Source organism: Danio rerio, chromosome 1, assembly GCF_049306965.1.
Source record: "Danio rerio strain Tuebingen ecotype United States chromosome 1, GRCz12tu, whole genome shotgun sequence".
In the NCBI taxonomy this organism is placed as follows: domain Eukaryota; kingdom Metazoa; phylum Chordata; class Actinopteri; order Cypriniformes; family Danionidae; genus Danio; species Danio rerio.
Genome location: NC_133176.1, coordinates 58,106,248 through 58,131,010, shown reverse-complemented (window position 1 = coordinate 58,131,010; position 24,763 = coordinate 58,106,248). Strand labels below are relative to the sequence as shown.

The window sequence follows — 24,763 nt, the reverse complement described above, 5'->3', positions numbered from 1 at the left end:
AAACATGTCCTCAAAACACCTGTATTTACAGTGCTGAAACTGTACAGTGTCACGTCAAGTAGGCTATTTTTGCTTCTGTTTAAATACGTTCAGATTTCTAAAGTGCTTAGCACAGCAACATTGTTGTGGGTGTCAATAAGCCAACGATTAACTCCATTCTGTGTTGTTTTCATAAGTGAAAGATTTTCAATCTTTTATGAGCTTTGAATTTTTATGATGTTTGCGAGTACATAGCAACAACAAAACAAACAAACATGGCCTTACATGCTGCTAGAACGGATACAGCAGCGGACAAAAGTTTTAGAGTGTTTATTAAAGGTTCACGAAACGCTCGAGTGCTTTTTTGAGATTTGTGTGTTGAGCATCAGTTAAGACAATGTTAGCAGCTGTCAGCTTTAGGTGTGGGAAAACTGGATAATTTTGAGCTTTTGTCAGCTAATTTCAGCTTCCGGGTTTAAAATTATTTTTGGGGCGGATCAAAATCGGCGACGTAGCGCAAAACTGCAAGTGGAGTGACGACACGGTGGTTTCTCATTATTATTCATAACTGAGTTTTCTTATCCTATGAGAAGAGCCGGCTGCTTAATTATTCATGACTGCACGTGCTTTCCGAAGGCAAGGCAGACCTGCCAGTGCCAAGCTGTGAGACACGGACCCACGGCACACAGTATTTAGCTGTTCATGAAGGGTCTTATGTGTTTGTTTCCAGGATCCACGGGGTTTGTTGCATGTTTTTCCCAGCGATGCTGTCAGGGCCGATACAGCAAAGCTGTTTGTGTGCAGCAAGATTTTTTTGTCAGGAGAGCAGTACAAGAATTGGAGAATGGTGGACGTTGTCTTTTATCAGGAGTTCGTTCACATTTAGACACAATGCCGTGCTGCTGTGTTTGCCTAAATCCTCCAGATTACCGGCAGGGATAATGGTTAAAATTCACATGGCAAGAGACCTGCTTTGTAAATGAGTGTGTACGGATGTTTCCCAGTGATGGGCTGCAGCCGGAAGGGCATCTGCTGGGTAAAATATATAGTGGATAAGTTTGCAGTTTATTCCGTTGTGGCGACCCCTGCTTAACAAAGGGTCTGAGCCGAAAAGAAAATGAACAAATGAATGAATGAGAGTTTTAAATTGAAAGGTATTTATTTAAATTAATGAGAAAAACAACAGCAAAAGGTTCAATAATATTTGCTTAAATTTAACACCTAAACACAACTTATACTAAAGAAGTGGTGGTGAACAGCAGAAGGCACTTTAGGCTTGTAGTGAGCAGCAGATGCAAATATCTTTGATACAAAAAAAGCAGTGTATAAAGTGATTTTTTTTTAACGGCAAGTTTTTTATTAATATAAATGAGCAAAATGACAGCAAAATGTTATTAAAGGTTTGCTTAAACGTAATATCTATACACAATTTACAACAACAAAAAAATATGGGGCAGCAGTTTTCTTGCCCACCACATAATATGATGAATAAATGGACAAAATTGATTTTATACATATAAAATACAGGCTCAAGTGTCAAATTTTTATAGCTTGGAAGGTTTATAGCTATAAAAATTAGTTTGGCCAAATCTAATCTAAAAAATTTGATTTTGGCTGAAAATCTGTTTTTTCACTGACTTACATTTAGCACCGTGCTTTAATGTGTGACAGACATTTTATGGTGAGTAAGTACAAAATGAAAGTGAATATAATGTGATGAAAACAGTTCAGCTGTATTAAATGTATATTGTTTCAGTTCAGTGTCATCTTTGTCCTTTATGCAGTTGAAGGCAGAATTATTATACCTGCTGTGAAATTTTCATTATTTTTCAAATATTTTTCTATTATTATTATTATTATTATTTTCATTTTAATTATATTTTTCCTCTGGAGACAGTGTAAGTCTGTTTAGTTTGGCTTGAATAAATACAATTTTTTAAAAATAGCAATATTATAGCCCCCTTAAGAACATATTTTTTGATTGCCTACAGAGCCTTTAAATTTCACATTAAGCTGAATACTAGTTTCTTGCAAAACAACTAGTTAAATATTATATACTGTCATCATGGCAAAGATAAGAGAAATAGTTATTAGATATTAGTTATTAAAACTATTATGCATAAAAATGTGCACTTGGAAAATAATTAAAAATAACAAACATTGCACAGCAGGGCTAATAATTTTGCCTTCAACTGTATGCTCAAAAAAAAAAGACTAACACAATCCTGTCCAATTCTATCAGTGTTATGTCCGAAGATCATCCCAGACCTGCGAGCTACATGCGTTTGTACAGGAAGACGACATGCTTGCAGTTTGGACAGCGATGCTCTACGTCCTTGCAGGCGCTCACACAGAAGGGAATCAGACAACACGGCCAGATCCTAGACAGAAAAACACAAGTGTCGGTTTAACAGATTTACTGGAGTTCAACAAGAGATGGTTTAGTTGAGTTCAGTTCTGTGTGCATCATTAAAGGGGTAGCTCATCCAAAAAAAATGAAAGTTATGCCATCATTTACTCCCCCTAATATGTTACAAAGCAGTTTGATGTTATTTTTGTTCTGTTGAACACAAAAGAAGATATTTTGAAGAATGTTTGGGAATCTGTAACCATTGGCATCCATAGAAGGGAAAACAAATACTTTGGAAGTCAATGGCTGCAGGTTCCCAACATTCTACAAAATATCTTCTCTTGTGTTCTACAGAACAAAAACAAACAAACAAAGTGCTTTGTGAACTATCCCTTTAAAGGGAACCCTGAGTGTCAACATTAGTATGCCTTAATAATGTAAATCCATGTTTCTCAACCACGTTCCTGGAGGATCACCAACACTGTATGTTTTGGATGTCTCTGTCTGTCACACCCATTACAGTCTTTCAGACTCTGCTAATGAGCTGATGATCTGAATCAGGTGTGTTTGGTTAAGGAGACATGGAAAATGTGCAGAGCTGGTGCTCCTCCAGGAACATGGTTGAGAAACACTGATGTAAATGATGCCTCTTTGTAAAAATTCACAGGAGTTAAACACACAACATGTGCACATTACTCCAGAAATCCAGATTTACTTTTGGACCATGGGTGCCGCCACTGTTTTAGATTATGTAATTTGGGGGCTCCACCTCCAGAGCTCCACCTGCTTCAATTGTTAAATTTGCTCAAATGTTGATACAAAATAGTGATGAGGCCACTTTGTGCAGTCATTTTTAGACAGACAACTCAAAAACAGACGTGATGGATGTCTATACTGCATTTCCAGTGGCAAGAATAAAAGAAAAGACTGTGAAGACGTCTAATGACTGAACTGCTTAAGAGGTTGGAGACACAAATTAGCGTACATATATAATCAAACTATATATCTGCGATGCAGTTCGGGAAACAGTCATAACTCTCTGTTTTTTTTTTCCTCCTACAATGCACCGTGCTGTACTGTAGTTCAGTGTGTTTGGGAAATGTACCCTTGATTAAAAGAAACAAGCTAGTCATGTAAAGACCTGAATTCTACCACTTCCTCAGGTGTATTTGAAGTTGCAGTATGTAGGACTGACATCTAGCGGTTGAACTAAGTATTGCGGATCAAATTCAACCTTTGTTTTTTTCACTGGCCCTTCTCCCAATGACATGATGTAAATGCAGGTTGCCAGATTGACATTACCATGCCTGAAGATTACACTGTTAAGCCGATCAGCTGATGTAGGGGTGTTCAAACTCAGTCCTGGAGGGCCGGTGTCCTGAAGAGTTTAGCTCCAGGCCTAATCAAACACACCTGAACCGGCTAATCAAGCTCTCAAGCTGTGGTCACACTGGACTTTTCTCCCCATAGACCTCCATTCATACGCATGCAAATGCATCAGACCGGAAACGCAAGCTTGTGCGACAAGTTTCGCAGTTCACCGCTGTGCAAAGATCAAGCTTGGTGAACTCTGACCTACGAAATCGCATCACTTGACTGTGGTAGACCAATCGAAGATGAAAACTTGACCTCTCTGGACAGAAATTTATTATATGCATCAATCGCTTGCTTTTTGAATGTCTAATCATCTTGTTTAATCGCCCTTTTTCGCAGCGCTCAAATCTAGTAAGACTGCAGCATTATTAGATATTAGGGATGCACCGATACCTCTTTTTTACAAACCGATACAGGTACGACAGATACGAGTATTTTAATTCGTGAGTACCGATACCGATACTTCATAGATTTGGTTTCAATAAAGTTTATTTGTTCGTTTTTTTGCCTGTAGCAAGAATGAACACAAAAGACTTTAACAGAGGACTGTTCCAAGCCTGAAATATAGACACATTGTTGATAACCCTGCAAATCCATAGACCTTATCTGTTAATGATTAAGCATGGTGTTACAAACCCCTGATGCTATGCTAGGGGATGGTGGGGTTTGGCATTTAGGTTATTAAAAAATATTTATATAAACAGTGAATATGTGTAAAGACAACCAAAGTAATACCAAAAATATATGCTTCTATTTACAATTCCCAAAAGTGAACAAAAACAACAAATAAATCCAAAATAAAGAAAAAGTAAGTAAAGCAAAAATATACTATATACAATATTTACAACACTGAGACGAATACAAAGACAGAGAAAAAACAGGAGAGCTGACATAAAGAAAAAGAAATGAAAAGAACAAAACCCAAACTAAATATAACTTCCCAGAAGCATCTAGCTGACTAACTATACGAAAACAATATAATTAATACGCAAAGAGTCTTCCGAGTCCTTACTGTCTACTCTATCTATCTATCTATCTATCTATCTATCTATCTATCTATCTATCTATCTATCTATCTATCTATCTATCTATCTATCTATCTATCTATCTATCTATCTATCTATCCATCCATCCATCCATCCATCCATCCATCCATCCATCCATCCATCCATCCATCCATCCATCCATCCATCCATCCATCCATCCATCCATCCATCCATCCATCCATCCATCCATCCATCCATCCATCCATCCATCCATCCATCCATCCATCCATCCATCCATCCATCCATCTATCTAAAAAGTACAAGGGGTGGTGCTCGCCCCTAATGTAATGTACTATACAGGAGAGCAGTCCTAAGTGTTGCAAAATGTATGTCACATGACCTTCTTACCTGTCCGCTTCGTCCAAGCCTCGTAAACAACTTGACCTGAGAAGGATCTACGAATAACGGACGGATAACATGCACAGAAACGAGCATTCTTGGGCTTACACGCGTCCAAAGCAAGGATCACTTTTTATATTTCGGTTTATTCTTTAGTAGCCTAAATATTCGTTAATATTGTATTTTTTAAACAGATTGTTTATAAGGACTAAGCTATTAGTATATAATACACCAGGCTAATTAATACATTAAGACATTGAAGTCAGCTACAAATAATATCCATGTAGTGAATTACTGTTGAGTGATTTCTGTGCGTGGTATCGGCCTTTCATGTTTGATACGAGTATGTGTATTTTAACCAAGTATCGACCCGATACTGGTATCGTTATCGGTGCATCCCTACTAGATATACTAGAAACTTTCTGGCAGGTGTGTTGAAGCAAGTTTGAGCTAAACTCCGCAGAACACCGGCCCTCCAGGACTGAGTTTGGACTCCCTTGAGCTAATGTTTGTGATATTTGAATTATTTGGTAATTAAAAACACCCCATGTGGACTTTTGCAACTCTGAATCTCTGTTTCATTTTGGAGGCTGCTACTGTCCTCCAGAGGCCACATTTTCAGCCACGACAATACATTGAGAAAGCCTTCATAACTGAAATATAATACACTGTGTTTTCCATCAAGGCAACCCAAGGTGAGGAAGTTTAATTGGCTAAACTGGCAGTGGGCTGGTTATAGAGAACAGAACAAAGACATTCTTACACAGAACGCACATTTTCTAAGCAGAATACAGTTGAAGTCAGAATTATTAGCCCCCTTTTGATTTTATTTAATTTTTAGAAAATATTTCCCAAATTATTTTTAACAGAGCAAGGACATTTTCACAGTATGTCTGATAATATTTTTTCTTCTGGAGAAAGTCTTATTTGTTTTATTTCGGCTAGAATAAAAGGAGTTATTAATTTTTTAAAAAACATTTTTGGGACAAAATTATTAGCCCCTTTAAGCAATTTTTTTTTTTAGATAGTCTACAAAACAAACCATCGTTATACAATAACTTGCCTAATTACCATAACCTGCCTAGTTCACCTTATTAACCTAGTTAAGCCTTTAAATGTGACTTTAAGCTGTATAGAAGTGTCTTGAAAAATATCTAGTCAAATACTATTTACTGTCATCATGGCAAAGATAAAATAAATCCGTTATTAGAAATAAGTTTTTAAAACTATTATGCTTAGAAATGTGCTGAAACAATCTTCCCTCCATTAAACAGAAATTGGTGAAAAAAATAAACAGGGGCGCTGATAATTCAGGGGGGCTAATAATTTTGACTTCAACTGTATCTGACTTCAGCATTTCAGAAAAACAAGTATGTTCACTGAGCATGTTTCTTAAATCTCTCCAAACATACTGTGTTTTTATGCTTTCGAAGAGTCAAAAACGTACATACAGCACCTTTAAAAGATCCTTGCACACATGTTTGCAAATGTACAGTATGTGAATGTGTGTAATGATGTCTTGCACTTGTTTGTTTCTTACAGCAGAATGCCGAGACCTCCGCAGATGAGCCAGGTGAGCAGGCCGTTGACGTATCGCGTCTCTGTGATGATCTGCTGCTGGCAGTGAGGACATTTCGTCTGTCCCGGGACATCGCTCAGACTAGGTGGCATCATAACCACCTGCGTGACTGCACAGAATATAAATTCAAATGAACTATTACAGTAGAGTGCTGTGCGAATATCAGCTTCAAGAATATTTAATTCCTATAAGTAGAATAGATTGACTTCCAGACTGAAAAAAAAACAACAACAAAAGGAGACTATCACAGAAGTTGTAATGAATTTTCATGGTTTTAATGGTAATAATAGGAATTATATTGGTTTTAATGGTGTTTTTTGGCATTTGCAAATTAACCCTAATGGAGGATGTCACAGAACACACAAGAAACCATTAAATCTTACTTATTATATTGGTTTTATTGGTTTTAATGTAACCTTATATATTAATATAAGTAATTTTTATAATATATAAAAATTATATAAAATATAAGTATATTAATATAAGATAATTTTTTGCTTTCTATTGATAGTGTGCTAAAACCAGTTTATCGCAATGGAGTATGTCCCAAAACACAAAACAATTACACTGTTCTGATTATAATGACAGTTATATTGGTTTTAATGAAAGCCTGGTCATTATTGCTTTCTTTTGATGGTGTGTTAAAACCAGTTAATCCCAGTGGAGTTTATCCCAAAACACACAAGAAACCATTACTATGTACTGATTATAATGTTATAATGGGAATTGTATTGGTTTTATGGAACTCTACTGATCGTATGGGTGTCTGCTGGTTTTGCCTTGTGTTGTTGGTGGCATGTTAAATCCACTTAATCCTATCGTAGTTCATTCCAAAATACAGAAACCATTAAAAATACTAGCTTTCATGGTTTCAATGGGAATTATATTTGTTTCAATGGTAATTCTATGCCTTTTACTGGTGGCATGTTAAAATCAATGAATCCCAATGTAATTTGTCTCAAAACATACAAGAAACCATTAAAATGTACTGATTATAATGGTTTTAATAATATTGGTGTTAATAAAACCCTATGGTAACCATTTCCATCTTATTGATGTCATGTTAAAACCAATTATTCCCAATGGAGTATGTCTAATAACACACTGGAAACCAATCAAATGTACTGGTTTTATTGTTTATTAGAGAATTGTATTGGTTTTAAAAGAAACTCTGTTGCTTGTATGGGTCTCCGCTGGTAATGTTTCACCTTGTGTTGTTGGTGACGTGTTAAATTTAATTAACTTATTATAGTATGTTCCAAAATGTCCCAAAACAAACTGGAAAGCATTGAAATGTATTAGTTTTAATGGTTATAATGGGAATTATATTGGTTTTAATGGAAACTCTACAGATATTTCTATGCCTTTTATTGGTGGCATGTTAAAATCAATTAATCCCAATGGAGTATGTCTAAAAGCTCACTAGAAACCATTAAAATGTACTGAGTTTTGATGGTTATAATGGAAATTATATTGGTTTTAATGGAAACTCTATTGTTAATCCTATGTCTTTATTGGTAGCATGGCAAAATCAATGAATTCCAATGGAGTATGTTTGGTTTTAATGTTTATAAGAGATTGTATTGGCTTTAAAAGAAACTCTATTGCTTGTATGGGTCTCCGCTGGTATTGTTTCACCTTGTGTTGTTGGTGATGTGTTAAATTTAACTAACTTTTTATAGTATGTTCCAAAATGTCCCAAAACAAACTAGAAAGCATTGAAATGTATTAGTTTTAATGGTTATAATGGGAATTATATTGGTTTTAATGGAAAGTCTACAGATATTTCTATGCCTTTTATTGGTGGCATGTTAAAATCAATTAATCCCAATGGAGTATGTCTAAAAACTCACTAGAAACCATTAAAATGTACTGAGTTTTGATGGTTATAATGGAAATTATATTGGTTTTAATGGGAACTCTATTGTTAATTCTATGCCTTTATTGGTAGCATGGCAAAATCAATGAATTCCAATGGAGTATGTTTGGTTTTAATGTTTATAAGAGATTGTATTGGCTTTAATGGAAACTCTATCGGTCCTTTGGGTCTCTGCTGGTAATGTTTTGCCTTGTGTTGTTAGTGGAATGTAAATCCAATTAATCCTTTTGAAGTAGATTTCAAAATAGTACTATATAAACCAATAAAGTGTACTAGTTTTATTGGTTATAATGGGAATTATATTGGTTTTAACGGAAACTCTACTGCAATTCTATGCCTTTTATTGGTGGCATGTTAAAATCAATTAATCCCAATGGAGTACGTCTAAAAACTCACTAGAAACCATTAAAATGTACTGAGTTTTGATGGTTATAATGGGAATTATATTGGTTTTAATGGGAACTCTATTGTTAATGCTATGCCTTTATTGGTAGCATGGCAAAATCAATGAATTCCAATGGAGTATGTTTGAAAACACAATAGAAACCATTAAAATGTACTGGTTTTAATGTTTATAAGAAAATGTATTGGTATTAATGGGAACTCTTTTGATCCTTTGGGTCTCTGCTGGTAATGTTTTGCTGTGTGTTGATGATGGTATGTTAAATCCAATAAATCCTATTGTAGTACATTCCAAAATACACTAGAAACCATTCAAATGTAATAGCTTTAATGATTATAATGGAAATTATATTGGTTTTAATGTAAACTACTGGTAATTCTATATCTTTGGTGGCATGTTAAAACCAATGAATCCCAATGGAGTTTCTTAAAACACACTAGAAACAGTTAAAATGTACAGATTATGATGGTTATAATAGGAATTATATTGGAACTCTACTAGTATTTGTTTGGGTTTTTATTGATGGTGTTTTAAAACCAAGTAGACTCAATGGAGTATGTCTCAAAACACATTAGAAACCATTAAAATGTGCTGGTTTTAATGGTTATAATGTTGAAAATCTACTGGTATTTCTTGGCCCTCTATTGGTCCAATAGAGAATCCCAATGGAGTATATCTCAAAACACACTAACCCATTAAAAATGTACTGGTTTTAATGTTTATAATGAAGCTGTACTGTTTTAATGGAAACTCTATTGGCCATAAGGGTCTCTGCTTGTAATGTTTTGCCTTCTGTTGTTGGCGTCAAGATAAAATGTTGTGTTCATTAGCATGGTTTACAGTTACTTCAGTAAATAGAGCGTCTGCTGACTTAAGCTGTTTGCACAAATGTTAATATTCACCCATTATAGTTTGACACCAGCATGTTTTGTAATGGATAGGAAGTGAAAGAGACTCACCTACAACAGGTGCTGGTGAAGACTGGACCGCTGGAGCAAAACCATCTTTGGGATGAGGTGGATAAACTGAAGATGGTGGGATTAAAATAAAATCATGATGAAATCTCAGAATCATCAAATTTCTCTCAGATCCATGCATGAAATGTGAGGAAAAGTCCCTGTGGTTTTGATTGTACAAATGTCATTTATTCTCAGGGTTTTGCCAAAGTCATCCAATATGCACCCTTAAAAGAGTATTTTTTTCAAGTGTTGAATTGCTTGTTAAATATGTTAAATGAATAAAAGAATGATTATTTCTATGTGGATTGAAGGTAAAATATTTTCCCAGTTGACAACTTGACTTAAGTTGAGTAATAATTGTTGAGCAAATCGAAAACCACGACTTCAAAAATGGTATAAGTAATTTCAACAAGACAGTATTTGTCAAGATAATAGCAAAACCAGATAAAAGTCAGAGCTTTTAAGTTGACTCAAATGTTTTATAACAGTGTGTATGTGGTGATTTTACCTGGCTGAGGCTGGTATTGTACTGGGTAAGGTGTGAACTGAGTTTGGTTGACCTCAGGACCAGAATATGGAGGGAGAGCGGGTCCTTTCTCCATTATTAAAGATCTGCGACATGAGAACGAACATAATAAATTGCATTTTCATATTTATGACGTCCACCCACCATTCATCAAAATAATCTGATGTTGACTAAAGATGTGACTAAAGACAAAGGACCAAAGAAGTGAGCTGGACTTGTCCAGCAGGTCTGCCCCACCCTGGATTTTTTCATGCATTTAAACAGATAAGAAGAACATTTCTATCCTTAAAACAGAGTTATCTCTAAATGACAGGATTTATATAAATTTATATATTTATAAGAATGCCTGCATCCTTTACACATTATTTTATATCCCTTAATTTATGATCACTCAACAGTTGAACATTAACCAACATTGCTAAGTGATGGTAAACAGAAACCACGACACAAAACATTCATTCTTTATACTTAAGAGAAACTCTGTGCAGATCTTCAGGTTTACATGTCAGCCAAAGTAAAACATCTTGTAATATTCATTAATTTAACAGATGATAAACACAGAATACATACCTGTTTCCTGGAGAGAGCAGTGGAAAACCTTCTAGTCACTTGTGTAGAGACAGAAAACTGACTGAGAGAGAGAGAGAGAGAGAGAGAGGGGAGGGTTGTATATTTGTGTGTTACACACACGCGCGCACGCACACACACACACACACACACACACACACACACACACACACACACAAATATTTATCTTATGACTATTAATATGATTGAATAAATATATTCTGTTATTGATAGTATAAAGGTTATAATAACATGAGGCAACATTTTGAGCAATGTTAAACCAATTATGCATTTCTATTGAGAATGTGCAACAAAACTTTTATCTGGATCCGGTTTCCTGAATCTCTCTGAGTCAATATTGCCAAATGCAAATTTTTCATAAAGCTGCCATGTGAATCACCATGTGAGTCTTTCCAACACTATCTTTCTGTATTTAGTTTATTTCTTTGAACGTGTAATTCCATCAGTCCTCAACTAAGAGTTGCTGAATTTGTTACATGATTTTAAAAAAAATAATTGTAGTACACTTGTAGTAGCATCATCACTAGCATGACTGCACTGTATTGATATAAAATAAACAGTGAAAGTGTTGTACATAACTCTTTCACAATTTTAATTATTAGTAATGGGCTTACTTTTTATTGTTAAAAATGGGTTTCAATTTATTGTAGGTAAACTGTTTTCACTTCCCTTAAAAGTCTCCGCTTGACTTCTAATACTGTTGACTGTTTAAAGATGGCGGCGCCGCTGGACAATGTGGAATGCGGCATGTTAATTAGGCCTACTGTGTCTATCATGAGGTAACGTCCTTTTAATTAATCTAATTTAATTACGTGTTTACGAATATGTATGTTTACTCCTCGTCGGAATCTTAAATACGAGTTTACTAGCTGAAAAGTGACGTGAAGTACATTTGGAAACACGGCCAAATTATTATTATTATTATTATTATTATTATTATTATTATTATTTGATTTCATGTGTTGTACATTGTTTTGGTAAATGCAGCAATTTGGTCGTACATTTTTTAAACAGTGAAAGGGAAAATTGCTGTTGTGGCTGCTAAACTTTATTAGCATAGCATCATTGTTTTGTTTTTTAAAGCGCATATTTACATGTACATCATGTATCATTAAAAGCGTGTTTTATCAATAGTGAAATACATTTTTTGTTGCAGTGTGTAAATATGCATAGTGTAAAGTGGATAGGAGACTTAAACTGGCTAGTCATTACTGAATATATATCTCCTATTTTGCATAATATGATTTATTCTCTGTATTTTGCTATATTCACAGTCACGTGATTGCACAATGTATTCAGAAACAGTTTCTTAAGATTATTCTTATCTCTATAACTCAAATAAAAAGTACACAGTGGATCATATTATTATTAGACTGAACATTTCTGCCCTCTAGTGGTTCTGAAAACAAATAACTACTTCCCCATACCTTAATAGTTAAATGTCTGAAAATAAGATCTCCATGAACACAAACTTGACAATTCTTTATTTCATACGAGTTTATTATAAATAAAATTAGTATAAACGGTTGTTCTCCACATCTGAGTCTCTGATTAATTAATGAAATCAATCTGTTTTACAGGACTTCACAAAGCTCAACTCAATCTCCTTGGTGGAGTGTAGAACAAATGGTGCATATATTGCAGTGCATTGACAGGTAAATGAATAGATTTTGTTCAATCCCTCTTCACTGAATTCGCTTGTAGATGCGAATGATGTTTCTGCAGTTGGGACAGGTGTGCTTTACATCTTTGCATGCGTCCAGGCAGAAGGGGATGCAACAGCATAACCAGCATCTGAAAGGCACAGCAGAAAAAACAAACTTACATCAGAAAAGAAGCATATTCAAGTTTGCCTTTAGTATACTAAGAAATAAGAAAGTCTACCTTTTAGGTACTTTTCTCAAATGTACTTTATGTACTTTCAGAAATATACTTAAATTTATACTTAAGTGTAGTTGACTTTTGCTCATCAGAAATATACCTAAAATTACACTTAAGTGCACTTGACTCATGCTCGTCAGAAATATACCTAAAATTGCACCTAAGTGTACTTGACCTATGCTTGTCAGAAATATACTTGAAATTGTACTTAAGTGTACTTGACTTATGCATATCAGAAATTTACTTAGAATTGTATCTAAGTGTACTTGACTCATGCTCGTCAGAAATATAACCAAAATTGCACTTAAGTGTACTTGACTTATGCTCGTCAGAAATATAACCAAAATTGCACTTAAGTGTACTTGACTTATGCTCGTCAGAAATATGCCTAAAATTGCACTTAAGTGTACTTGACTTATGCTCGTCAGAAATATAACCAAAATTGCACTTAAGTGTACTTGACTCATGCTCGTCAGAAATATAACCAAAATTGCACTTAAGTGTACTTGACTTATGCTCGTCAGAAATATGCCTAAAATTGCACTTAAGTGTACTTGACTTATGCTCGTCAGAAATATGCCTAAAATTGCACTTAAGTGTACTTGACTTATGCTCTTCAGAAATATACTTGAAATTGTACTTAAGTGTACTTGACTTATGCATATCAGAAATATGCCTAAAATTGCACTTAAGTGTACTTGACTTATGCTCATCAGAAATATAACCAAAATTGCACTTAAGTGTACTTGACTTATGCTCGTCAGAAATATGCCTAAAATTGCACTTAAGTGTACTTGACTTATGCTCATCAGAAATATAACCAAAATTGCACTTAAGTGTACTTGACTTATGCTCGTCAGAAATATGCCTAAAATTGCACTTAAGTGTACTTGACTTATGCTCGTCAGAAATATGCCTAAAATTGCACTTAAGTGTACTTGACTTATGCTCGTCAGAAATATAACCAAAATTGCACTTAAGTGTACTTGACTTATGCTCGTCAGAAATATGCCTAAAATTGCACTTAAGTGTACTTGACTTATGCTCGTCAGAAATATGCCTAAAATTGCACTTAAGTGTACTTGACTTATGCTCGTCAGAAATATGCCTAAAATTGCACTTAAGTGTACTTGACTTATGCTCGTCAGAAATATGCCTAAAATTGCACTTAAGTGTACTTGACTTATGCATATCAGAAATATACTTAAATTTGCACTTAAGTGTACTTGACCTATGCTCGTCAGAAATATACTTGAAATTGTATCTAAGTGTGCTTGACCTACTGTATGCTTGTCAGAAATATACTTAAAATTGCACTTAAGTGTACTTGTCTCATGCATATCAGAAATTTACTTAGAATTGTACTTAAGTGTACTTGACCTATGCATATCAGAAATATACTTAAAACTACACTTAAGTGTACTTCAGTTATGCTGCCCAAAAAATCTTGGTATATTTGAAAAAAAAAAAAAAAAAAGTAAAAAAAAAAAAAATATATATATATATATATGTGTGTGTGTGTGGGTGTATGTATAGTTGTATATACAATATAACACAAAGAAAAATACATATAAAAATAAATGTATATAACATATTTAGGTGTGTATATCATATTTTGATTTATGTATATAAGTATGTATAAATTTTATTGCAAATTGCATAATAAAAGTTGCACACTTTGTCTTCAAACTGTTCCTGGTGAAAAAAAAAATTGACTAAGTACACTTGAAATTTAACACTAAAAAATGGAATTGAAGTACTCTTAAAAGTAAACAACTAGTACATAATATTAGTATACTTGAAGTATACTTATATATATATATATATATATATATATATATATATATATATATATATATATATATATATATATATATATATATATATACTTCGAAATTACTTAAGTATAGTTCATAAAATAAATCTAAAGTATACTTATTTTCATAAGTAAGGCCATGGATGGATGGATGGATGGATGGATAGATAGATATTTAGTTGAATGATTTAAACTTAGATTTAAAAAGTCAAACAAATCACAAGGGGGTGGAGCTACAAATGCCTGTGTGTCAGCATAATGGCTTGATGAACACCTTGTAGGTTAAAATGTTGTCCAATTAAATTTGTCTTTTGAGAGCTAAAGTTGCAGTGTGCCGATTTTTTCCTTCTGCCTTGCCTTCTGCCTTCTGTGTTTCTTAATTGAGCAGCTGTCTTAAAGATTTTCCTATTTGTGTGCACACTAATGTTTCTCTTAAGCTTAGATTTAAACAAAGAAAGTGGGAAGACAGTGGTAAGCATGATGATGGATCTAATGCTTGTAATGTAAAATACACTCACACAAAGAGCGCAAGGGTTCCACAGATTAACCAGGCCATCAAACCGCTGACGTGTTCAGTCTCTGTGATCACTTCAGTAAGGCAGTGAGGGCAGGTAATGCGGCCCGGCACGTCCGTGAGACTCGTCAGCGGCATCTGTTGAACTGCACATGTGCAAACACAGATTTGTTAAATGCAGGTAAAAGATAGATAGACAGAAACAAGTGTTTGCATGATTATACAGATAAAATAGAATAATATAATAAAAAAGGCAGCTTACAATATCAAGCAGCAAAACAAGCTGTTTTTATTGTCTAAAAATGAATGGAAGTAAATGAGACTGGAAGTCTCAAGCCAAAACTATTCAAATGGCTGCGCCTGCTCGTACACAAAGAATAAGGTGAATAAAAAGGGCATAATAGGTTCTCTTTAATGTATGTTAAAATGTTATTTATTCCTGTGACATAAAGCTGATTTTTTGCAATAATATGCTCCTGTTTTCAGTCTCACATGATCTTTCATAAATCATAATAATATAAAGATTAAGAAATGTTATTATTATTATTATTATTATTATTTTTATCAATGTTTAAAACGTTTGCACTTCTTAATTGTATTTTATTGTCAACATAAATTTTTTACTCTCACTTTTGTTTAATTTTATGCAACCTTGCTGAAAACAACTATATGCACATAACCATAGAGTATTTAACGTAGATTCATTAAAAGACAAATAACAAGTGTTTTCATTTGTTGTGATTAAAAATTATGATTATTTTTGTTGTGTAAAAATTTATATTAACGTCTAATGTCTTTTTTGTTATTCTATGCAAATACAAAATGTCCACAAGGGGGACCCAGCGAGCTCTGTGGTGGGTCGCGTCATATTTAAAAGAGGTTTAGCAAAGGACAATTGGAATGACCTCAAAAATTGACAAATTTGTAACTCGTCCTCCACAAAAAAGAATCAGTCTCACTGATTCACCTTCAGCAGCTAATAATAATGACCCAAGATTACTGGACCCAGTTGAGGAAGCTCCATTTCGGGTCACAGCATTAGCAATACTGGAAATAGGAAATGCAGAAAAATACCAAGATAATTACCTGAACTATGGTGTTATTCCATTTTCTCGAAACAAAATTCCCTGACCCAGCCACAGTCCATTATCTGCGTTGTTGTTGTTAATGAATGCATGAGGCAGTCCAAATTAATTTGACATTTGCAGATTACTCTGCAATACCGCAATGTGCACCCAACACAAATGGCTTACTGATGTTTTGCTTGTCATAAGGCTATTATTTGTGCATAAACATATCTAGATACACTAATAAAGATACAGTTTGTTTGAAAACATACTTTTTTCACACCTACTGCAAACTTATATGAGAGATAATATCTTTAAATGTGGCCTTACAATATTTTCTGGGGGGTAAGGGGGTCTCAGGCAAAAAAAAGTTGGGAGCCACTGCTTTAAATGATGAGATTTATATTTTAAATTGGGAAGAAATGTGATTAGTAGTTAAAAATAATACAAATATTATAATACAATACAAATACAATAAATAACACAAATATTACATTTTAAAATAAATAATAAATATAATAGTAATTTGAAACACAAAATTTAAGAGTGTTTACAGGCATCGGACGCTCCATAAAGTAAGGGATAAAGCCAGGCCCGGATTAAGAATTCAAAGGCCCCTGGGCACAATGTCTTGTAGGCCCCTTACCTGGTCGCACCCCTATTGTTAAATTAAAAAAAATACGAATAACATATTTGTTTATGAAATACCGTTTGTTTGAAAGCATCCTTTTTTCACACCTACTGCAAACTTATATGAGAGATAATATCTTTAAATGTGGCCTTACAATATTTTCTGGGAGGAAATTGGGAAGTTGGGAGCCACTGCTTTAAATGATGAGATTTATATTTTAAATTGGGAAGAAATGTGATTAGTAGTTAAAATAATACAAATATTATAATACAATACAAATACAATAAATAATACAAATATTATAATACAATACAAATACAATAAATAATACAAATATTACATTTTACTCAAATTCATAAATTGTAAATCCAAACAAACTGAGAATTGTCAAGTGCTCTCTTATGTCTCTATTTACCATAGCTGTTATCCAATTAATTCTGATTACATAATGGAAACTTACAAATATCACAGCCATGTGTGCTTCAGTGTTTTAAAAAAGGTCAGGACAGGTCTAAAACTAGTCTTTGCTCTGGGCGTTCATAAGCACTTGGCTCAAACTGAATGAAAAACCATTGTGTAAATTGAGGTTGCTTTGAAAGAATTTCACAATGGATTGAAAGTATTTGTGTCAACATGGAAAAGTAAACAAATAAGCACATACACCCTTGAGTTATTGATATGTAAACATGATTACTTATCAAGATAAGATTCAAGAATATGATCATGAGTTATGCTGACACAGTGTGCACCTTTGGAAGACAGTGATAATGATAATGCCTTAATGTTATCAGTTTTATTTAGTGCCCAAGTAAGTTCTTCAGAATGACCTGTAAGCACTTTGCACCCTAGATGACTTGATATTGTAAGTATGCCATCGCCTTCAGAGCTCATCTGATGCATGTGTTATGTAATGGATTTTTTATCGTGCTGTATAAAGCACTCTTATTAGCTGAAAGTACGATTAGCCTACATGTTTTGTTTTCAAAAACATGCAGGGCTCAAGGAAATTTTTAATTGATGTTTTAGAATTGAACAGTGTTATTGGGGAAGTTATAGTCTGTTGAGGCATGGATGTGTTTATTTTGGATAGTGTTAACAACAAGATAGAAGGATAATTGTAAAGTGAAGGTTGTAATTGATGTTCCATGTAGAAAACCTAATAATTTAGTATGAATATAATAGTAATTTGAAACACAAAATTTAAGAGTGTTTACAGGCATCAGACGATAAAGCCCGGCCCGGATTAAGAATTCAGAGGCCCCTGGGCACAAAGTCTTGTAGGCCCCTTACCTGGTCGCACCCCTATTGTTAAATTTAAAAAAAAATAAGAATAACATATTTTTTATGAAATTAATGTATAATGTATTGCCCGCATTTTTAAAGTAAATGATATACAGCACATATATTTGTAGTCTACAGAGATTTAACTAATTTTTTAAAGCATTTAAAGCTCAGTTTGAAAAAAAAAACAAACTAATACAACTAGTGAAAAGTAATGGATTGTAATAAACTTGTTCAGGTTTACTGAAGTAGTACTAAAAATTTATATTTAAGGATATTTTTAATGTATAACTTCTACAAACTTATAATGCATATGCTTTGGATATAACATCTCTCAAATCCAGTTCTATGAATCTGAGTCTTCTATAATACACACACTTATTAATGATTCCTACTTGCAAAATCTGAAATGTAGTGGGGGGAAAAATGAGTTCATCAGACACTGGATTGTAACTGGGTTCGTGATCGCGTCAAAACAAGTTGCCATGCGCTTTACGGGCAACGCCACTTATGCTGCTGTGTGTCACGCTCTTTAGTTATGTTGTCTCTGTCAATCAAACGGTGATGAGTTGGAATGACTCAATTAGCTTATTCCAATGAGGTGCACTGTTTGTGTTTAGCCTAAATAGACACTACAAAATCGGCACCCCCCCCCCAACATCTGCTGTTCAAAACTAGTCTAGAGCGCCATCTGCTGTTCAAAACTAATCTAGAGCAACATCTGCTGTTCAAAACTAGTCTAGAGCAACATCTGCTGTTCAAAACTAGTCTACAGTGCCTTCTGGTTCAAAACTAGTCTAGAGCGCCATCTGCTGTTCAAAACTAGTCTAGAGCAACATCTGCTGTTCAAAACAAGTCTAGAGCGCCATCTGCTGTTAAAAACTAGTCGAGCGCCATCTGTTATTCAAAACTAGAGCAACATCTGCTGTTCAAAACTAGTCTAAAGCAACATCTGCTGTTCAAAACTAGTCTAAAGCAACATCTGCTGTTCAAAACTAGTCTAGAGCGCCTTCTGCTGTTCAAAACTAGTCTAGAGCGCCATCTACTGTTCAAAGCTAATCTAGAGCAACATCTGCTGTTCAAAACTAGTCTAGAGCAACATCTGCTGTTCAAAACTAGTCTAGAGCAACATCTGCTGTTCAAAACTAGTCTAAAGCAACATCTGCTGTTCAAAACTAGTCTAGAGCAACATCTGCTGTTCAAAACTAGTCTAGAGCGCCATCTGCTGTTCAAAGCTAATCTAGAGCAACATCTGCTGTTCAAAACTAGTCTAGAGCAACATCTGCTGTTCAAAACTAGTCTAGAGCAACATCTGCTGTTCAAAACTAGTCTAGAGCGCCTTCTGCTGTTCAAAGCTAATCTAGAGCAACATCTGCTGTTCAAAACTAGTCTAGAGCGCCATCTACTGTTCAAAGCTAATCTAGAGCAACATCTGCTGTTCAAAACTAGTCTAGAGCAACATCTGCTGTTCAAAACTAGTCTAAAGCAACATCTGCTGTTCAAAACTAGTCTAGAGCGCCTTCTGCTGTTCAAAACTAGTCTAGAGCGCCATCTACTGTTCAAAGCTAATCTAGAGCAACATCTGCTGTTCAAAACTAGTCTAGAGCAACATCTGCTGTTCAAAACTAGTCTAGAGTGCCGTCTGGTTCAAAACTAGTCTAGAGCAACATCTGCTGTTCAAAACTAGTCTAGAGCAACATCTGCTGTTCAAAACTAGTCTAGAGCAACATCTGCTGTTCAAAACTAGTCTAGAGCGCCATCTGCTGTTAACAGCTAAGCTCAAATTCGACTCAGAAGAGAATAGCAATGCATATTGAGAATGTTGTATTCAGAGCAGAATCTATTTCTCGATTGATTTTTCACAATAGCTCTATCCTCATCCTGGACATGCTAGTGTCCTGAAATGGATGAAAGCTTTAGAAATGAAGGTTTGGGCTCACCAGGGATTGGCATGGGCTGGCTGGTGTATGGGGGTCCATATGGAGGGGGTTGATAAGGGGCTGCTTGAGGACCTGCAAAAGAGTAAAAACACACTGAAACCAAAATTTAGGGTTGCTGGTTCGAATCCCGGCTGGGGGAGTTGACATTTCTGTGTGGAGTTTGCATGTTCTCCCTGTGTTGGCGTGTGTTTCCTCCGGGTGCTACAGTTTCCCCCACAGTCCAAACACATGCGCTATAGGGGGATTGAATAAGCTAAAGTGGCCGTGTATGTCTATGGATGTTTCCCAATACTGGGTTGCAACTGGAAAGGCATCCCCTGTGTAAAACATATGCTGGATAAGTTGGCGGTTCATTCCGCTGTGGAGACCTCTGATAAACAAAGGGACTAAGCCGAATAAAATGAATGAATGAATGACTCTTAGTGTACTGCCCACATAAGTAAAACAGTAACACTCCTTTGTTAAAGTGTCATACTGTACATTTTTTATTAGTTATTCCAAAGTCATAATGTGCAGGCTGAGGTTCAAAGGTCTGTATTTGTGTTACTGTGAAAACACACATGGCATCGTTTTATTTGTTTTGCACTTATGACTTCCTGCTAACCATCAAACTGACCGAAATGTCAACGATTTCAACACTGAACAACAAAGAACCAGTGCACTCTTATTCTTACTCGACACTGTGATGAAACTCAAGTTCAGGTCCTGTATTCCCAAAGCATATTAACTTAAGAAGAAAATCTTAAAAATAAGTTTCATGTCAGTCCTAAATTTGGGATTGCAAAATGTTTGCTCTTTGAGTGTTTCATCAAGTGTTTTAGTGCTAAAACTAGCTTCTAAATCAGTTGAAAGTTGTAAAGAGACTCCTAGATCACTAAGATTAAATCAAAAACTGTCCTAAATTGGCTGCTGCTGGCAATCTGCCTTGGAAATAAACCATTTTAATGAGCTTTTAATAAGTAACTGCCTTATTAGTGGAGATTCGCATACGGTAAAAAATATGTTCCAACTATATTTTTAAGTTTATTTTAAAATCTCAATCTATTTAAATGATACTTGTGCAAATATATAAATAAGGCAAGCCCGAAATTATTCAAACCCTTGGCAAATTCTTACATAAAGTTCCTTTTATTCAACCAGCAAGTTTGTTTTTGACCGGAAATGACACAGACTTCTTCCAAAAGATAATCTCAAGATGTACAAGAGGCTTTATTATCAAAATTTACCAGGGGGTATGAATAATTTCAGGCTTTACTATTAATTTGCTTAATTTATTTTAAGGAAAATACTTTAACTTGTAACATTAGAAGAATATCTTTGTTTAATGCCCATAAAATGCCCAACCTTTTACGAATATTGCGACATTAAATGGCTGTAGCCATACAGTATCTCTAACCGAGACTCCACCCCTCCCTATTGGCCAATCACTGAGTGCATAGATAATGATATCATCCAACGTGCTCAACATAATCTATGCTAATCCTAAAATCTATGTGATCCGGATGTCATTGAGACTTTTATTTCAGTATGTTGGGCAACACAATGGGTCAGTGGTTAGCACTGTTGCCTCAGAGCAAGAAGGTCGCTGGTTCGAGTCCCCGCTGGGTCAGTTGGTATTTCTGTGTGGAGTTTGCATGTTTCCCCGACAGTCCAAACACATGCGCTATAGGGGAATTGAATTAACTAAATTGGCCGTAGTGCATGAGTGTGCGGGTGAATGAGTGTGGATGGATGTTTCCCAGTACTGTGTTGCAGCTGGAAGGGCATCCACTGTGTAAAACATATGCTAGAATAGTTGTCAGTTCAAGGCTGCACGGTGGCGCAATGTGTAGCATTATCGCCTCACAGCAAGAAGGTCGCTGGTTCGAACCTCGGCTGGGTCAGTCTGTGTGGAGTTTGCATGTTCTTCCTGTGTTCCTCCAGGTGCTCCGGTTTCCCCCACAGTCCAAAGATGTGGTATGGGTGAATTGGGTAAGCTAAATTGGCCGTAGTAAATGAGTGTGAATGGGTGTTTCCCAGTGATGGGTTACAGCTGGAAAAACAAATACTGTGACATATGCTGTGTAAAACAAATGCTGGATAAGTTGGCGGTTCATTCCGCTGTGGCGACCCCTGATTAATAAGGGACTAAGCCGAAGGAACGTGAATGAATTTCAGTATGTTAATATAGTTCCCTTTTAAATCAGAATATTGACTAGGGGGTGGGGTTTTACTACGGTAAACTATGGTAATAGGGAGTGGCTAAGAATATTGTATCTGAAGCGTCAAACCAGCCAGATCTCACGAGAAAACGTAACTATTTTACATTTTGTTGGTTTCGTGGCTAAGTTTTTTACGAAAATGTACGATTTTAAAAAGGAGGCGTGGCACCCAGCCCCACTCCTAAAGCCAAACGTCATTGGAGGATAAGCAAATCGTACCAAATTGTATGAATATGATCATGCGAATTAATACGAATTAGCCACTAAATTAAAAAGTTACAAATTGCTGTGAGATTGTTTGACAACAACAGAAGGATCGCCACTCCAAACGCAGAATCAGGTGCTCAGACTTTGATTGAGGTTACCAAAACAACATTTCTTTCAGTGGATAACCTTACATTAATTAAACAATAACAATGTGCGCAAGCAAAAGAAACATTGTACATTTCAATTTCACACAGACTTTAAAAACTATTTCTATTTCTTAGTATTAAGTTAATAGTTTGTAGTAAGTTTGTAAGTAGTAAGTTTGACACTTACGAAAAGGGTTTTAAGCTTAACATTTTTACTGCTCTTTAGAAGAACTCCTAGTGGGTCAAATAAAACGCTTTGTGATTACTGGTGTGTGATTGTGTTGTTTGTTGTCTTGTTAGTGTGTGATCATCTGACCTGCAGGAGGTGGATACGGTGCCGGCTGTACAGGGTAGTTAATCTGCGTCTGATCCATCTGAGGAGAAGAGTAAGGCGGTGGTCTGTAGTCCTTCTCCATTATTAAAGATCTGTCAATACATGAAGATGAGAAGCTGGAAAAACCTCTTTCTAATATCAATTTCACTTTTTTTTAGTTCTACCAATTATCAATAAACAACAGTATATATTGTTATGATGACTCTGACTTATAAATGCAAAGCTCAATAATATACTCCTTTATATATCTGACAATACAGCCAGTAAGCATTAGTTTATTCATAAATGTATTGTACCTGTGTGAGTGCTCCTTTGTGCTGCTTCTCCTGTGAGATCGACTGGCAGAAATGGCAGGATTATGAGGGCGATACAGAGGCGTGGTCCATCCTCATAAAATTACAGGACATATAACAGTGAGTGTGTAGGCAGGGTTATCTTCGGCTGGAGCAATTACACTATAAAAGCTTCCATTTTCCATGACAGTAAAGGAGAGGTTTGATATTTTTCCACACATGCTGGTGATGCTACACTATAAAAATGACCAGATACAAACGCAGACGTTGGGTCAAAGGGGTCACGTAAATTTAACTAAAAAAATGAAGCCAACATTATTTGTTGGATAAATTTTTGACTCCACATATTTGACTCAAAATTGGGTTAAAAAAACAAATCATTTTTAGTATAGTGTACAGTCAACATTAAACAATCATTGTTAATTTCATTCATTTTCCTTCGGCTTAGTTTATTATTTATCAGGGCTCACCACAGCGGAATGAACCGCCAAAACACTAATTATTGTTTTTATTAATTTTAATATATGGTAATTTCAGACTAACAAATATATCACTTAATTTCATTAAAAAATTCGAACCCTGGCGTCATGGTCACGGCGTCTCAAGTCTGCTGACGTACACTACGAGCCATTGGACAAATTGGTAAAAGCAGAAAAGCCGTCCAGACTGAGGTAAGCGGTCAGCTGGTAACGCGAAGAGCAAAGGTGTCACACTGCCCCGTAACGTTCGTTTTAAAGACAAAATGCAGCCATACGAACTTCTGCTTACATAATTTCCGATCTCCAGAAATGTGTATAGGGCTACATTTTCAGAATGAGCCCATGTTGGAGCTAATGCTGGATTGTTTTAACCCAAATTTAGGGGAAATACATGGACCAACTCAACCACTGAGTGTCATGTAATTCTGACTGAAAACAAATTGAAATTACACTTTTTAACTTTTTGTATATATTCGACCAAAACGTTGGGCTGGCTTTTTTTTTTATTTTTTTTTTTTTAGAAAGGAACCTTATTGTACGGATTTTAATCTACATATAAATTAATCCACTGTTTCTTTGTAGTTATTTATGACATTTAAAAGCTATTTCTGAAGTAAAAGTGTAAATATGTGAAAATAATCATAAATATATAAATAATATTTCATGCTGTTAATAATAGAAAATATTCATTTAAAAAAGAGTTTTTAAGACATTTTAATACATTTACTTATTTAATTAAAAGCATTTAAAAAAGGGACACATTTGGCCTGTTTCCACTGAGTGGTACAGTACGGTTCAGTTTAGTTTGCTCTCGGTTTGGTACGCTTTTGGCTCATTATCACTGAGTAGTACGATACGCTACAGTTTGGTTTGGTACGCTTTTGGCCCATTTCCACTGAGTAGTACGATACGGTACAGTTTGGTTTGGTACGCTTTTGGCCCATTTCCACT

At 35.1% G+C, this 24,763-nt stretch overlaps 2 protein-coding genes across 3 annotated transcripts; both read right to left on the bottom strand.

Annotated features, from left to right (window-relative positions):
* Positions 1 to 1,116: 1,116 nt before the first annotated feature.
* On the bottom strand, positions 1,117 to 11,090 carry si:ch211-202h22.8. 2 transcript variants are annotated; one of them, XR_012401509.1, is made up of 6 exons: positions 11,005 to 11,063; positions 10,417 to 10,520; positions 9,909 to 9,974; positions 6,629 to 6,776; positions 2,195 to 2,360; positions 1,120 to 1,784 (listed from the first exon to the last, which is right to left on the bottom strand). XR_012401509.1 is itself a non-coding variant. In NM_001291935.1 (5 exons), exons 2-5 carry the CDS (start codon positions 10,508 to 10,510, stop codon positions 2,255 to 2,257), a joined length of 414 nt encoding a protein of 137 aa, NP_001278864.1. In that variant the 5' UTR covers positions 10,511 to 10,520; positions 11,005 to 11,090; the 3' UTR covers positions 1,117 to 2,254. The 2 variants fall into 2 exon arrangements, 1 of the variants encoding a protein (NP_001278864.1); NM_001291935.1 differs by having other exon boundaries at positions 1,117 to 2,360; positions 11,005 to 11,090.
* Positions 11,091 to 12,504: 1,414 nt separating this feature from the next.
* si:ch211-202h22.9 lies at positions 12,505 to 23,403 on the bottom strand. Its single transcript, NM_001145570.2, has 5 exons — positions 23,337 to 23,403; positions 23,023 to 23,132; positions 20,153 to 20,224; positions 15,238 to 15,379; positions 12,505 to 12,816 (listed from the first exon to the last, which is right to left on the bottom strand). The coding sequence occupies exons 2-5, from the start codon at positions 23,120 to 23,122 to the stop codon at positions 12,708 to 12,710; spliced, it is 423 nt and encodes a 140-aa protein (NP_001139042.1). The 5' UTR covers positions 23,123 to 23,132; positions 23,337 to 23,403; the 3' UTR covers positions 12,505 to 12,707.
* Between the last annotated feature and the right edge of the window lie 1,360 nt (positions 23,404 to 24,763).

What these genes read in the sequence shown, in the direction of transcription:
- si:ch211-202h22.8 (NM_001291935.1), bottom strand. Translation starts at nt 10,510, where the DNA reads ATGGAGAAAGGACCCGCTCTCCCTCCATATTCTGGTCCTGAGGTCAAC. An exon ending in ACAATACCAGCCTCAGCCAG is followed by an intron (nt 9,975 to 10,416) that starts GTAAAATCACCA and finishes CACCATCTTCAG; the next exon opens with TTTATCCACCTCATCCCAAA. An exon ending in GGAGGTCTCGGCATTCTGCT is followed by an intron (nt 2,361 to 6,628) that starts GTAAGAAACAAA and finishes TTTTCTGTCTAG; the next exon opens with GATCTGGCCGTGTTGTCTGA.
- si:ch211-202h22.9 (NM_001145570.2), bottom strand. Translation starts at nt 23,122, where the DNA reads ATGGAGAAGGACTACAGACCACCGCCTTACTCTTCTCCTCAGATGGAT. An exon ending in ACCGTATCCACCTCCTGCAG is followed by an intron (nt 20,225 to 23,022) that starts GTCAGATGATCA and finishes ACTCTTTTGCAG; the next exon opens with GTCCTCAAGCAGCCCCTTAT. An exon ending in CCAGCCCATGCCAATCCCTG is followed by an intron (nt 15,380 to 20,152) that starts GTGAGCCCAAAC and finishes GCACATGTGCAG; the next exon opens with TTCAACAGATGCCGCTGACG.